The 17,647-nt window shown below is 34.8% G+C and overlaps 1 protein-coding gene across 1 annotated transcript in view; it reads right to left on the bottom strand.

Annotated features, from left to right (window-relative positions):
• LOC141432674 (zinc transporter ZIP2-like) overlaps nt 1–17,647 on the bottom strand; it is a 37,045-nt gene that overhangs the window by 4,384 nt on the left and 15,014 nt on the right. The window contains exon 2 of the mRNA XM_074094378.1: nt 752–1,005. Coding sequence (XP_073950479.1) covers nt 752–1,005 — 254 coding nt within the window. The remainder of the gene's footprint in view (nt 1–751; nt 1,006–17,647) is intronic.

Raw genomic sequence — 17,647 nt, 5'->3', positions numbered from 1 at the left:
GTGAGTCTCACGGTAGTTTCATGTTCAAAAGGGTCTTATAAGTTTGACGCCAATGTCTGTTTGTCTGTCTGGCATCGTAGCTCTCCAATGGAAGGACCGATTTCGATGCTACTTGTTTACCTGAATTTTCATTCGGTGGTATATAGTTAGAGCTGTTTGCTAAAAAGCCGTTTTTGAGATATTGAACTTTGAAATGACAATATCGGGGGTTCTTCAACTTGCCCAAGTTGGTTGGGTTATAAATAAAAAAAAAACCTGAAGGAATTTCAATTAACCTTTCAAAAGCGAAAAGTAAGAGAAAACCTGCATTCTAGCCTCCTTTGTTTCAAATAATATCTAAAACCGGCCAAGTGCTTGTCGGACTCGTGCACGAAGGGTTCCGTACCATTATCTATACAACATTAGACATTAGCAAAAAACGGTAAAAAAATGTCGTTTGTTGTATTGGAGCCCCCTCTTAAATATTTTTAGTATTTGTTGTTATAGCGGCAACACAAATACATAATTTGTGAAAATTTCAATTGTCTAGCTGTCACTGTTCCGGAGATAACAGCCTGCTGACAGACAGACAGACGGACGGACAGTGAAGTCTTAGTAATAGAGGGTACCGTTTTTACCCTTTGGGTATGGAGGCCTAAAAATGACAATTATGATAAAAATAGAAAACGATAGACGTCAATTTTGCATTGATCAGTTTTACTTAAATCATTCGAAAGGTTAAGCGAATTTTTACAATCAATGTTTACTATACCTTCTTCTTCTCATTCTCCGGCTCAATAAGATCAGCAGTGGAGTTGGTAACGCTCTTGTCTCCGGCGCTGTCGGGGCTGGCGCGACTCCTGCGCACACTCAAGTTGCGGACGAGAGGGAGAGCCTTGGCGTTCTTCTTTTCTCTGCTGTGAATGTACATGTGGACCAGTTCCTCGATGAGGTACATGATGAAGAAGCCGATACAGGTGAGCAGGTGGACGATGGAGAATTCGAAGGAACGCATGCGGTCGACGGCTGGAATGTAGAAATTTAAATAATAAATAAATATCATGGGACAATTCACACCAATTGACCTAGTCCCAAAGTAAGCTTAGCAAGGCTTGTATTATGGGTACGAAGCAACGGATAAATATAATTATATAGATATAGATACATACTTAAATACATATTAAACAACCAAGACCCGAGAACAAACATTCGTATTTTTCACACAAATATCTGCCCCGACACGGAAATCAAACCCAGGACCTCAAGCTTCGTAGTCAGGTTCTCTAACCACTAGGCCATCTGGTCGTCGATGATAATTTAGATTTAGTAAAATGTTACTAAGGGTCTATTAAAATGTAGGTTTAGAATAAATATAGCGAATATTTAGCAATCCGAATTTTGGATAGCAATTGCAAAAACAGGACTAAATCAATAATTGTTTTCCCCAACATTTATTTGACGACCGGATAGCCAAGTGGTTAGAGAACCTGACTGCGAAGCTTGAGGTTCCGGGTACGATTCCCGGCCGGGGCAGATATTTGTATGAATAATACGAATATTTGTTCTATGTATTTAAGTATGCATTTATCTATATAAGTATGTTTATCCGTTGCCTAGTATCCATAGTACAAGCTTTGCTTAGTACTAGGTCCATAGTACAAGTACTTACTGCTTGAGTTTAGGGAATATATTTAGGTCAATTGTGGCATGCACTAAAAAAAAAAAAGGTACGATTTTATATTAATATTTTGTTTGGAAGAATAGGATATTTTAAGATACCATTTTCATCGATTTTGAATTTGGATGAGTATTTAATTTTTTATATTTTTTTTACGAAATACGCTGGATGACGTCACAGTCAGACAGCCACGTTCCATTGCCTTGAAAATTCAGGTCGTACATAACATAATCTGTGGCATTACAATGTGACAATAATACAAGCATTTAGGGTCCTAAATGAACCATGACAAATAGTTTTATTTATTTCTCTTCTTTTAGCTTCGATTATTCCTATGTTTGTTTAATGGTGTGATAGTAAATTTTTTATTAAAATCTGATATTTAAATTCTTTTATATTTACTTGTAACGTAGTAATTTAATAATTTAATTTGTAAAAATACATAGGAAATACTCGTATACATTTCGGACTTTACGATAAATGACAACTGTTTAAAGCCGGGTGCGCATCATGTGATTAAAGTTCTGTCTTTGTTACTCTTTGCTATTATAAGCAGGACAGCAACATTTCAAACTGTCAATTTGCTTTAGAGTGTAGACCTGCTTTAGAACTGCCTTTGTGACGAAACACTGCAGAGGTCAAATGAAGGTAAATTTTGTTTATTTAATTCAGTTCATCACGTTTTTGGAATCTGATTTCTGAAAACGCTTCACAAAGCCTATTTCTCCAAACGGTTTTCGATTGTGTGGTGTCAAGTGTCCCATGATATTTATTTACTTATTTAATTTCACTCACGTCTCGTAAATGTCTTTTATGACCATGCCATGCTGTACATTGAACGACGGAAGCCAAATAACAAACTGCCCTACTGACCAATATAATAAATCAACACTCAACGTAAGCTATATACTCTGTAAACGTAATGTAAACAAATGAATGGCGGCTGGAGTGTCCCAAGCATTTGATGCAAGTACGTTACGCAAAGTTTGCCTCACTTGAGTGTACTTTCTGGGATATACTTATGATACTTGATAAATATCTATATGACTTCACGTAATGAAGTTCTGACGGTAGCACAAATCGTGATCTAACGATACCTACTTATTAATTGTATCTGACAAAGACAGTATGTTATTAAGTAAAATGTTTTATTTGCGGAATGTTTATAAATTCTTTATGGACCATAGAAATCAAAGAAATATGGCTAGGACAGTACCGCACTAACACTTTGCCTCGTTATGACTAGGTATATTTATGTAATAAAATAATTGCTTAAGTATACACAGTAATCTACAGATTAAGGGGCTGTTTCACCACCCATTGATTAGTGCTAACTGACGGTTAAATGTGATGCCGTCTCTATTTGTTTTGTTCGAATAGACGGAGACGGCATCACATTTAACCGTCAGTTAACACTAATCAATGGGTGGTGAAACAATACCCCTAAGTCATGTAGAGCCCTATACTAAAGTAGTTATTGTGATAATAATAAATATTACATTTTTTTTTCAGTAAAAAAAAAGGGAACAAAAAAGAACCAAGTAATCAACAGAGGCAGCACAGGTGTCTGTTGCATTGAATTAACGAGAAAACAAACTACAACGAACTTCAATTTCCTCGACCTAAATGAATTCAAATGCAATTTTTCTAAATGAGTTGCCTGTGTAGGTACTTGAACCTTTTTTTGTTGACGCACGAATTAGATGGACTGTCAAACTAATTGCACAATTTATCAATGGTAAGTAGATACCTAATGGAGATGTCATGCTGACGTAATAGGTATTTTCAGTACTCGTACGCGCTTACAGATTTGCAATTATTATCTTAATAGCTGCCACGATGTAGATGGCCATTGTTTGTTGCACACGATATATTCGACGAACGTAATCTGTTCCAATTTAAATTATCTACATTTGAATATGCCTCAGTTATAAGCCTCGGTAATTATAATTTCAGTTATAATTTCCGGCCATTGTAATTTAAAGTTTTTCCGTAAGAGTTACGGCTTCTAGTAATTGTCTAATATTGCTCAATATAACTCAAATGACTGCAGATTAAGTAAGTCTTCAGCCGAAATCGACATAACAAAGTAGAGATAAAATCTAAATGGAAATTGTGCGAGTATGTGAAGTAACTCAAATAGGGAAATGTAAAAAGTAGCTGCGTGTTGACCTACGCCTCAATTTTTGTATTATTGACATTATTAGATTTAGATTACATTTGAAGTTTTTAGTAAAAATAAAAATATCGAATGTTAGTCTTTATATTTAACTTTTATTCCCTCTGAGTTAATTAGTAATAACGAGAAGCTTAGGCTTAGGTAAAAAAACTAAAGAACATTGAGCATTAAGCAACTAATAAAAACCAATTTTATACACTCATCAAAATTGCCTTGAGATATTTTTTATCCCTAGACAGTTTTGAACATGTCAATGTACAGTCTACATCAGATTGGTCAAAAACATCGGAACATGCACTCTATTATTAAGGTATTAGGGTTCATGTTTCGATATTTTTGATCAACTTGGCCGCTCCGACATATCTAATAGCGACTGTACGCACATTACTACTCAGTTAAAACATCCAATTTGTCTAGGGATAATGAGATACCAAGACTTTTTTGATGTGTACGGTTGGCATAGAAACGCATAAACTATTTATAGAAATCCGATTGCGTAGCACGAGGAAGAAAATCAGCAGGAAAATCCGCTATGCTCACAGCTTTAGTCATGCTTGTTTCCTCAGTTACCTACACGTTATGAAAGTGGTTGGTCGACAGCTAAATTAGCATCCATTCTGTTTCATATACCTACATCTGTTTTATTCGTTCCTATGTGTTCTATGAATGAGTAGTTTTCTATTTTTGAGAGATACCTAAACACATCCTAAGGCATTGTAAGAAGGTTTTCAAAATGCCAACTCACACAAAGCAAAAAAAATACAAACAAGGAAGATAAAATATTACTGACAATATCATTCTGTCATCTATCGGTATTTGTGATCTATTCATGTTTATGTTTCTACGTACAAAGCATAATAATAATATATTATATTATTAGCTGCTACAGAGGTAAATGCGTTCGTTGACCTATAACTATATTTATTTTTACAGCTACTAATAAACATAAAATTACAAATGTGATCACCACTTCTGCAACCGGTCCTTTAACTATAATTTTATTGGTCTTTCTATTGCACACAATCCCACGATTGCATTAAATAACAAAAACTTCATTATTACTATGATCATTTGCATTTCTCTTAAATCTATAGCAAACCGCAACTGATTTACCACAAAGAGAATTACAATAACAGTAGTTATACATATTTTTACTTTTACTGTTACAGGGTTAACCTTAACCTTAGTGACGTTGAACTTTAATACTACGCGTTGGCGCACAAAGAAGTCTTTCTGTAGATTAGACGTGTTTCGATGGCCACCATTATAACAATAAATTACTTGGTAAATTTAACGTAAGGAAAGGCGAAAGGCAGGCGACCTCGTCCCTATTAGTCGTTCAACTCACTTTCCATATTCGTGCAACGCACACCACGACAACCAAAATTATACCTAAGTACTTGTTCTGTGTAACTATATTAATAATAATTTATAATAATAATATTTTTTTTTATTATTATAGCTGTGTCGTTTACAAAAGTATAGTTTGAGGCCTCCTAGTAGGTAAGTAGGTTACCTGTAGCAGGAGGCCCCGCTCTTCTACAAAGTAGATTTTTTTTTAAATAACAGTCTACGCTCGTAACTGTAACTGTATCACCACTTCAAACATTACAGTGCCGGTTTGAGAATAATAAAATGTGGAGACAAAAAGGCGTAGCTTTTGCTACAAACTCGTCTACGACTAGGTTCGTCTACGCGATGCTACGCCTAAGGAGCGAACATAAATTCTATTCAGTAAAAAATATCTTAATTCTGTAGCCAATAATAATATTAAATTGTGTTGCTTTTGTTGTAAAACGAGTGTAACGGTTCGAAGTTATCTTGGCACTGGAACGCTGGCCCCAGCGCCAAATGGGTCGCAAACGGGGCTTATGTCAACTATTGGATCGCCCTTGTGGGCATCTTTGAATTTGGAGAAACAACTGGGATGTATGCACTGCCAAAGTTTATAGTTGTAATCGATACGACTATACATATAACTGTAAATTGGTTTAAGTACATTTAATTCAATTAACGACCTAGGACATCTTACCGTACAAAGCTCAAAATGACAGGTAGCGTCTTAAGTTCTTAACCAATCTTGACATAAGCGGAATCATAGCAAAAAAATTACATTGAATTTACCGAAATATATTCATACATTATTTTCTTCACAGTTATTAAAGCACTCTCGCTCTGCTCGTGTGGCTAAACATCTCGTGTCATTATGGCTTGTTTTAGCCCCTTGTTGAACAATCTACTATATAGTGTTTTCGTTTTCCATAAAATAGGTGTCATATTTTATAGATTAACTCGTGACCACGACCGCTTCAGTGTGACTAACATGTCGCGGAAATTTTTGCAACATTTTTACATAATTGACTATTTCTTATGTTCTTCATTGAACATAATTTGTTTTTATCATCAGATGATTTACATGTGTTTCTCAGTAATATATGTCCTGCTAATAAATTAAATTACGAGTACATATACAACTGTTCAAACAATGGTACCTACTGATGCTCAACCACTCCTATTGATACAATGTTAATTAATTTCACGCACTAATTGTTGAAGCAGTCGTCATGCTTTACATGTAGCGCTTTATGTGCCGTGCCGTAGACAAAGGGCATCTATTTAACCATAGTTTGAGTGTGAACAGCGATAATTTGGCAAAACACCTGTTCATACGAATTTCGTAAATGTTTGGTTTTTGTTTTGGGATTTGCCAACACCAAATTTTATCCGAAGTGAATAGAGCGGAATTTTAAAGTCATTTTTTGACCTGTCATAGTGACTTCTCACTTATTGACTTTCGATATACATACATATCGATACACAACATTGGTACTAAAGAAGATTAAAATTAGAGGTAAACAATGGGCGACCTTATGTTAAAGAGCGATCTCTTCCAATTTACTTTCGAGCAGTTGAAAATGTGATATAGACATATGTAATGAACAATGAATGGATAACAATTTCTAATTTGATAATTTCAGTTCAGTTTTTTTTTTCAATTTTAATGTTGAAATTGTTCTGTTGTAATGTTAACAACTGTTCCAATAATGTCTCTAAAAAGAAATAAGTAGTTGTTTTTTTATGTATATTTTTAAACTACTTCTTTTACAGTCAAATATCCATTTATATGTGGAAAAAGAACGCTTTACATAACATGATAAATTTACGACAATCTACTTTTAAAATAGTTTTCAGTCATTGAAAGAAAACATGTAGGTATATACCTATCTATCACCTATCGTATTTCATGTATGGAAAATTTAAACACTTATCTAATATCACCAAGAAGTCTTTGTTGATCATTTATGTACCGACTAAATCGCTTCGGCTTTCGTAAATCGGGAAGTCCTATCGATAAGTAGCAACGGGGAATAACCAGCTTTTGAGGAAAGGTTATGCGCTAAAACCGGTCCAGCTAGCAGGCATAGGCCCTGGGTTAAACCCTAACTGATTAAGCTCTGCTCATAAAATGTGATTACGGCGCTATTTGACGCTAAAGCAATTGAAAATCTGCCAGGAGGTCGATTTTTTTAATTATATCATACGAAAATGGTGAATCTGTATTGCAGTTCTCGAGTATTTAACGTAGGTAATAAAATAATCGAATATATACACGACTCTATTGTTAACGGCGTAGAAGCGTGTTCAGATATTTTTAATCAAATTTTTGCTCAAACTTCTCAGACTCAGACGTAGGTACAGTCAAGAAAAATTAAACACGTCACGTACCAGGGTGGAACCTTTGTGTTACTAATCTCAAGTTGACATCCCGTACATTTGTCAAAGAAATAGCGAAATTGATTGTGAGAAGGTTCCACCCTGGTAAGTGATTAAATTTCCTCGACTGTACTTTGGTCAGTTTTTTTGACTAAGTAGTTGTGATTGTGAAGTAAACCGTAATTTTCTGACTTCACTCGCAATTAAAATTGTATTCCGTTATTCTACAATTCTGTAAGGTGTCTTCATAGATATGTGGTCAAAAAAATCGGTTCCCATACACTACACTATTGCACGTAGATTCTACATATACAGTATGATGTGTATGTAGGTACATATGTGTTGCCACAACCTAGACACAACGCTGACGTTCACATCAAACAGGTGCATTGAGATCCCCAGTCTATTAAACTAAATCATCGAGTTAACTTTAGTCTTAGAAAGAAACTTCTTCGAAATTTTGAACCGATAAATTATGTTAATCACAACAATGGGTCCATATTAAATCAATCATATTAATCCCGTTGATTGATCTTTTGTTATGTATAAACAAATGTTTACTAGTGGTAGGTACTGATTCTACCGAATTGACACAAATCAAAGGAGATTAATTGAAGAATTTGCTACTTATCGGATTTTTCCCGCTTTAAAGTAGGTACCTACTTAATCTTTATCAGAGCGGGTAATTCATTATTTTGTAACGTTTATTACGATATCAAATTGGGTTTTACATAGGTATTCGTTTTTGTAAATACCGATATCGTGATAATTTCTCTTTATTATTACTTTGTCTGTTACCTTTCAATGAAAAGAAACTGAGTTTACTTGTCTTATTTAAAGAGTGAATAAATTATAATATATATTTATCCTTAATTATTAGAGCTACTTAAAGTTTAAAATTGTTCTTTTAGTGTTAGGCTAGTTTAGTTCGAATAACAAAAAGCTAGTTCTCTATCCCGTGAAAATTTCAGTTCTCCTTCAGTGGAATACGGCTGTCAAATTTCAAGTCTCTTAGCTCCAGTTGTTTTTGTTTAAGCTGTGCATTCTCTGTCCGTTAGTAAGCTACGTACTCTTTACAAGTAGGTATAAAATTATCTTATTAAATTGGATTTATTTATGTAACACCTACTTGCAGACCGGTCTCCAAAAAAAAAAACTCAAGAGCCTGACAGGGTAAATATATATTTATTGATACACAAAGGTTTGTTTATACACTTTATTGTACAAAAAGGAAAAACAAAAAGGTTACATAAATAAAAGTTGTGTTAAGTACAATGGCGGACTTATCCCTGCAGGGATCTCTGCCAGTCAACCTTTGAGTGGTAGAGGAGCAATCCAAAAAACAAGGATCGACAAAAAGAGCAAAACATTTGAATAAATATAAATGCATATGTAAACCTCAGAGGAGCAATCCAAAAAACAAGGATCGACAAATAGAGCAAAACATTTGAATAAATATAAATGCATATGTAAACCTCAAAGGTTAGGTTTTTGTTCATAGCCACAAAGTGGAAGTAGTTAAGCGTCTGAAGACATCGTGACTCTTTATAATGGCATTAGGTAGATGTCAGTATCTAACAACATCCGCCCATAGTTTTTGCTGACAATAGCCTTAAAGTTACTCAACCTGTCCCGTCAAGTTTTTTCTTTGTAATTATTCTGATTCGTTTGTGATGATAAGACTTGTTATTTAGTAATTCTTTGTTGTATATAATATTAGCAATTCTATGGCCATATCGCATTCACTATCTCTTTCTACCCTCAAGCTATTACATTCTGTGCCTCAAGTTATACCGTGTGAGAGAAAGAAGATGTGAAAAGTGATGTGTAAGGCGCAGTAGGTACTTGTGATAGAGCTCAAGACAGACATTCTTTTCTTTACATAAAATAAGATTTTTGACACAATTTTATTATTATTATTATGTGATGGAGGTAAACAAGCACTAGGGTTATCTGATGGGAAATTATCACCAAGTCCATTATTTTTTTTCTCCTTTATATTATTTGTGTCGATTTTGTATTCAAATGAATTTGCTTGGTATTCCAATTGTTTGGAAATAAGTAAATTGGTTGATTAATAGTGGTCTTGGGAAATTTACTTTAGCCCCTCAGTGTTCAGAATAACAATTACAAAATAAGTAAATTGTTACTATTTGAAAGTGCATTTGCATGTGTACGCTAAAAGTGGTTTAATGGAGCCGGTAACACGCAGTAGGTACGCATGTGCGAGCACGATAGTACTGTCGGTGCCAAAAGTGGACAGGTGACGCGCAACAAACATGCGAATTACATTTGAACCTGCACACATGCGAAGAAATTCAGTGGTGTTTGTAAAGTTCCTGGGGCACGGAATTTTAGTAACACTATTCTTTGGCATAACTATAAATCATTTTTAAAGCTTCTTACGTGACGTCAGTGACGACATAAAATGGTAAAAATACACAACTCACGCTTCTTTCACTCTTTGGGTTGCCTCCATGCTATTAAATCCAGTTTAGACTTGCACAAAAAACCGTATAAGGCAATAGATACATTTACGACACTTGCTTGACTACATCCAACTCATCCGATTACAACCTCGTAATGTAATATAAATTGCACGGCTTTTCTCGCGAGTCTTACTGGGCTCTACAATTTCGGCGTAAGCCTTTCGACAGCGACGATACGACCCGGACTGCTGAATGAGCGGCGCACGAGTGCATTGCGCCATCGCGGCTGGCCTTGAGCGGGATGCCTGCGTCGGCGCAGCCTCCGCACGTTCACGCAGTCGACACAGGATTTGAGAACTAGATCTGACAGTGCCAAAAGATTGAAAAAAACCCGCTATTGCACTTATAAGTGACAACCACAGAATAAGTAATAGTACAAACACAACGACGACAATTTAGGACCCTTGTATGACTCAAAAACTGTTTATAGTCTACTGTAGGTATGAAACAACTAGTTTTTGAGATGACAGGCGTTTCGCCATTCTTTCGGAGTTTTGAGTTTCCCATTCTGAGAATTATGGTTCTTTCTATGGATAGATTCCCAGTTGTTTATCTTTATCACTCAGAGACATATTAAATACCTACATCAAAAATAATAAGCGCGATTTTTCTGTAAATAAATTAGAAATAATTTTATGTTCTGTTGTAATAGAGCCAAATTAGCCAAAATCAGAGTATTTTACGTAATCCTTGCCTACTCTAAGTAGGTAGATTTGTGGGTCAAATTTTCCATATATTTTGAATGCTTGTAAACTTCGTTGTATGATCTGAGGAGTTTTAGAAACACTATTTGATTGTCTTTCCGTTTGCTTATTTTCGTTTTTAATAAAAAAAAAAAATATTTATGTAAATTAAATTTCCTATTCGCAAATTCAGCTTGCGCTGTTACTCTATTTTCATGTTTTAAACCTGAATTGTTATTTGTTCCTTGTTAATTCCAACACAAATATAGGTAGGTACTTAAGAAAGTAGAGTTGCAATGCCACAACAGGCAGTAGCACCCAGCATTTTCTAGTCTAGGTAAAGCAAATCCTGACTGATACCGACTTTAAAATTCATTGCACGAGACGTGAGAGTGCATACAAAATCTTTGTTTACGCTTAAGTTACATCACAGCCTTTCGTCCGATATTCTCATGGTGGCATACTTATTTAAGGTCCCGTGAATTTAAATAAATATTTATGGAACTTTAAACAAATAAGCGACAAAAAAGGGCGAGAGGCAAGCCGCTGCGGAAGTAGAACGGACCAGATTTGATTACTTAATCGAATTCAGCGAATCGACTATCGATCGGAACCGATCAATTATTTATGTTTACCAACAAGACATTTTTATGTGACTGCTTTTGATTGTGATTGGTTGTGATTGTGAAGAATTTATATTTTATGAGGATTCGAATGATAAATTGAGGCTTGAAGATGAATGTTTAAGACAAATTTTTAGGGTTCCGGAGCCAAAATGGCAAAAACGGAACCCTTATAGTTTCGCCATGTCTGTCTGTCTGTAGTGTCAGTCCGTCCGTCCGCGGCTTTGCTCAGGGACTATCAATGGTAGAAAGCTGTAATTTTGCACGGATATATATGCCAACAAAATGGTACAATAAAAAATTAAAAAAAAAATTTTTTTAGCGTGAGTACATAGACGTAAAGTGGGGTGTTTTTTTTTGTTTTCATCCAACCCTTAGTGTGGGGTATCGTTGATAGGTCTTTGAAAACCATTTTTCGATTCATTGATTTTTTTGCGAAATATTCAACTTTAAAGTGCAATTTTTCATTAAAATTTGAAAAAATCAGGATGGTAGTAAGTATATCAAACTTTCCAGGAAAACTATAAAGGCTAAGTTTGCTTGAGAATTATTAGTAGTTTTACTCTTAAATAGCAGCCTAAGGTATAAAATATACCTATACTTGCAAGATTCCGTATAAAATACGAAATCCTTAGAAAAATATTAGTTAATTTTTTCGTAATGGCTACGGAACCCTATTTTGTGCGTGTCCAACACGATCTTAGCCGGTTCTTCTTAACTTTTAACGGCTTTTTGACTGGGAATTGATAAAACAACTTTATTATTTTATGAAATGCAGAGAGCATATAAGCAGTTGTCAAAGAAAAAGTAAGAAGCGACAGATCATCGTCAAAACCATTACAGTTTCTTTTAGTCATAAAAATTTGATTCGCGTTGTTTTTTATCAATTGAGTAGGCACAAGAACAGAAAGTGTAAATTAGTCTTAAATTAGTACTGTTTCAAAAAGTACTTAAACGACACGCTTATTTTATAATCTGGAGATCGACTAGATATTGCTTTACGGCGTAGGTATAATTACATTGGTTTTAATTACCCTGCAGTACACTTTAAATTAGCTAATAATGTGCTAATAACCTCAAAGTAAGACTGATAATTATTCGTCCCTCCCCCCGCTACCTCAATAACTGTCGTAACTAGTAAACTGGCGTAACTGCAAAAGCACCACCAAAGCATTCGCCTCAATATTTTCCTTAAGTTCTCTCTAATCGTCGTACCTGTATCATTTACCGTTCAAAAAATAATCAAATTTTTCTTTTGCATATCTGCATAAGGCAGGGAATCATATTCTCACTAATTGAAACAAGTGCAATATATATGATATGATAGTTAGTGAGATATATTTTTCTATATAAAATGCAAAAGTGGTGGACGTACGTAACATGAGTATTTTATTTAAGTCAGATTATAAAATATGTTGATGATATTTACAATATTTCATTCGCTTAAGTCTTGCAGGTTTGATTGAATATAAACTTTATTGCGTTTATTTCAAGGTTTTATTATTGACTAACCTAGATTTTGGTACGTAAACTGATGATGAAAGTGCCAAAGTAAGCTGAAGCTTCTTCATAATTAATACGATGTTCAATGTGTTTTAAAAGAATTAGACTGATTTTGAGTAGGTAACAAGATTGAGTTAATAGTAAGTACTTAATTAATTACCTAAAGACTTTGAAAACGATGTGTCATAGTAGATTAGAATACGGCATGTAAGTTTCACAAAGTGATGATAAAAGTGCCAATAATTAAAATTAACAGAATATGTTTAATTGTTTATGTAACTAATAAAAAAATTACAAGTTTAGACTGATTTTTATTATAACTTTTGTGCCTAATTGACATCGTATCTGTACAAGTAACAAAACAAAGATATTACAGAGTGGCGTATCGGTTTTAAATAAATATATTCAGTATATAAATAAACAGTATACTGATTTATAAAACAAGATGAGAGGAATCCAAAAACGTTGCTAATACTTTAGTAAAGTCAAAATTAACCAAACTACAACCAAAATCAACCGGACTTAAACTGAATTACCGTTGTCCTGGAAAATCATCAATTGTTATTTACGATAGTTAGCGGGGGGAGGGACGATAATAATCCTTTTAAAATGAAAAAGTCTATCAGGTAGCCTTTGTAGAAAAATATACAAACCGTGAGATAATGTTGAAGAGGAAAAGTACTTAATTAAACAATGTTTTTTTTTAGCCAAACTGTCAAATAGCACATTAGTATAAACACATATTAACACGCAAATATGTTTATTTAGGATGTGAGAACTGTTTACAAGCTTCACAATAACATGCTTACTCCATATTAACTTCGGCCCATGTACTCCTAAAAGGACAAAAATTGTAACTTATGATTTAATCTGCCTATCCTCTCTTGTAGTCTGGTAGAAATACGAGTAAGCGCTGACTCACAAATTAGAAAATATTACGTTTGTCACTGAAATGCGTAGACCTACTAAACTTGTCTATATATTTTTATTTTTTAGAGAAATAGAAATTTAATTCATAACAGAAAAGCACAGAGTTATAACACATGTACAAAATAAAAAACATACAACTACTATCTACTTACTATTTACAAAACTTACACTAAATAGAAAACGTCTTCAAGGCTGCTGCTTTGGGGGGCCGTTCCTAGGAGGCTGGCAGCATTACCTCTCTGTATAGCTAGGCTCCCTTGAGGTATCTACCAGCCGAGAAGATAGCTGACGGAAGAGCTGTTTTGCCTCTGGCCCCCAAGGCCCCAGAGTTTCTACACCAAAAGGCGTAAATATACAAACCTCACCAAGGGCTGCGTATTTACGCCGTCTCAAAACCGAATAGTGAATAGTCTGATAAGTAACCAATTTTTTACAAATGACTAAGCGTTAAGCGGATACCTATAGGTAAAGGTCAAGATCAATAAACATTGTGCGATTTTTTTACCTACTCACATGAACAATGGTAAATTCCGTTATAGTCATACTTTCTCATTCTTACGGATAGATAGAATAGTAAGGTTGTTATGTTTGTTTTGTGTCTGTCGGACGTCATCTGTAGGTGTTATCCCGGTATACTGCCAAGATTGTAAGGGTAAATATTACGTCACAAACACCATAACAATAAACAGCATACGTAACGAGACGAGGACATCTTAGGTCATCCTGCTAAAGGTCGGACAGCTCGGCGCCTCTCTATCGATCCCTTGCATCCCACCCTAATTACCCTTTGTAAGGTCACTCACACCATCTTATCTCCTCACGGTCACTAATTTCTTTAGTCATTTTGACGTGTAAGATATTGACGCACGCGTGTATCGTGAGACAAATAGATTCTCGGCGAAGGTTTTCCAGGAAGTATGAGAGTAAACGCAGTAATTGCGGTAAGCGGGACAAAGATTTGCTAAACAAATGCACATCGGATTGCCGTGATTTGTATCTCAATTTCTTTCAATTATATTCATGCAACTAATAAGGTTCCCAATCCGCAAAGGAGCCGCGTGGAAACTACGGCCCAAGCCTTCTCGTTCTGAGAGGAGGTCTGTGCCCAGCAGTGGGACTTGTATAGAGGCTGAGATGAACTAATTAATTACAACTCTTTTATAGTTCTGCACCTAATAATGACAAACGAAACACTTAGAAAATCATTATTAAGTATTTGAATTGTTTTGGTAGGTTTCTACTTGCTGTTTTAAATTTCTTAAGGTTTCTAATCATACTAGGTATTCAGCTTGGAAGTGAGATTATATAGATTGTGTTAAGTAAAATATAACCTTAGCGTGTCAAATACTTAAGTAGAAAATGTTCAATAATTCTTGACTACTTGTAGGAATTTTCTATTACGCATTGCGTGGAGTATAATCTATATCAACGTTGATTAGGTACAGGGGTTCGTGAAACTAAACATTTACCGATATAGTCACATTTAATAAACGGTTCAGTTGTTACCTTCTGGCCTTTTATTTTTCTCAGTAATAGCGGTAAAAACCATTGTATTTGTATTTTGAGTATTTTCTAAGAACAGACTAAGCAATATCCAGAGTTTCAACTAAGTAACTCCGACTATATAATTGTTGTTATGTTTTCCGTGTCAAAAAAATGCCTTGCATACTAGTATGATAAGTACTTATACTCGTATTCCTAAAGTCAATATCCGTCATGAATTTGGCTGCATTTAATATCTGTTTATAATAATATGGTGTTTTAAATACTACGTTGCACTAACAACGTAATGACTGCAATCATAACATTTTATATCTCTGCACGCATTTCTGAAACCAGGCATTACGGAATAATTAACTGACTTTTTTGTGTTATAAAAACAAGCGAAGTATGCAGGGGAAGGTAGTATAGTATCGGACACATATTAGTTTTTACAAGTAAATCTTGAAATTGGAGACTTTAAAATCATTTTAAATAATAATTGTGCACATTGAAGTTCATTCGATAAACCGTTTCGGTAAAAAGTATAATAACTTTATCGACAACCGATTTATATCAATTATTATTTTATAAAACTTTTGTATACTATCGGACATCGTGCGATAGTATCGGACAGTTTACTTAAAAGGCCAAAAAAAAAACATATAATAAATGTGGGAATAGGTGAATACTTTCAATAAATACCTTGGAAATATGTTCGTCACAGGAGTTATTAACATTTAAGAAGAAGGTAACATAGAAGAAGAAAAAAATATGCCCTACGTTGAAATTGATTTAATCACATAAATCGATGTGGTGCCCTCAGGGGTGTCGGCAGCTTGCCACAGACTGGTTCATCGCGTGTCTAGAATTGTATATTTTGCTTGTGCGTTCATAGATTGGCGCTTAGACGTGAAATAGAGAAGTTATCGACATTGATCGATACTATACACTGTCCGATACTATACTACCTTCCCCTATGTTTTTTGACTTTTATCCGATCCATAGTTCGATTGATTTGAAACATTTACAAAGTGCTGATGACAATGCAATAATCAAGTTCCGTTTTTAAGTTTTAAATATTTATTTTTAAGATCAGGTTATAAGAAATACCACCCTCAATCAGCTACAAAAAGGAAATTAAATAATTATGCAAATATATACCTACATACATATTTTACTTATCTAATATTTAGGTTCTAGATCTAGATGCCACGCATGTGTGCTAGGCCCAGAACCGGGGATAATATTAAAAAACATCTGAGTTTCTATAGGTCACCAGTAATTGGATCATCATGGTCCCACTTAATTAAAATTAAAACTTTTGTTTTTTTCTAACAAACTTAATCTTAAATTCAATGTACGCCATCTTGGAACCCAACTGACGTCGCCTGTCACGCTACAAATATCAAACAATTTGCTTTGCATTGCTTCTTCGAATAAACTTTAAAGTGTAATAAAAATAAAAATAAGCGATTTTTTTAAAGGTCGCTGAACTAATGTTGTTCAGTTTGATGAGTACCGTAAACTGCTTTAACTTTGCCCTCTAGCCCCAACATTGCCTGATTCGATTTAGAGTTAAACTTAGCATCCTTTAGGTTTTTAAACTTTTATCCCCCCGTAATAATAATTCCCGTGTAGATAAAAGTTTAAAACCTATTTAGTGCTAAGTTATCGACTCTCAATCAAATCAGGCAATGTTGGGGCCAGAGCGCAAAGTTGAAGCAGTTTACGGTACGATCTATGTTTTAATTATTTGCCCGTGTTACAGGCCACACCCGGTACACAATTAAGTTGCGGTTACCTACTCAGCTACAATTAAAAACTCTTAAAACTTACCTACTAGAATAAGGCCTTGTGTATTTTATGTTATTGCCAAATAAATGAATACTGAATACTAAAAAACTTAGGTATTCCACACCATGCATGTACAGATGTGAAAGTAACTTTGTTTATTTGTTTGTTTATTCGCCTGCCCTGCTTTCACGCTTTAATGCCTTAAACGTGACTAAGTAGTTCCTTAACATAATTATACGATTACGATTAAGATTATAATCGTAACATTTCATTCACATTCCATTAATGGAACTTCTGACAGAGCTGGTGCAGCATCTGAAGCGGCTGAAAAAGCTAATGCACTCACAGGGGTCTACGTAGGTATCAAATACGACTTTGTCCCTTTCGGTGTCGAGGCTCGTTGGTCCGTGGGGTCCTAGCGCTATATATATACGCTAGCGCTAGATAGGCTATATCAGTTGTATTTAAGATTTACGGCCTCTCGCATATACGGGGATTCCAAAACCGTTAGCGAAAATTTGCCGCAGCTAGGTAGAAAGCCCCCAAGAAATTTTGATACAAGGGCCGTAGGGTAAGCTATGCCTTTGATAATT

This window comes from Choristoneura fumiferana, chromosome 11 (assembly GCF_025370935.1).
Source record: "Choristoneura fumiferana chromosome 11, NRCan_CFum_1, whole genome shotgun sequence".
NCBI lineage: Eukaryota > Metazoa > Arthropoda > Insecta > Lepidoptera > Tortricidae > Choristoneura > Choristoneura fumiferana.
The sequence above is the reverse complement of the archived record's forward strand: the minus strand, read 5'-3'. Positions and strand labels throughout refer to the sequence as shown.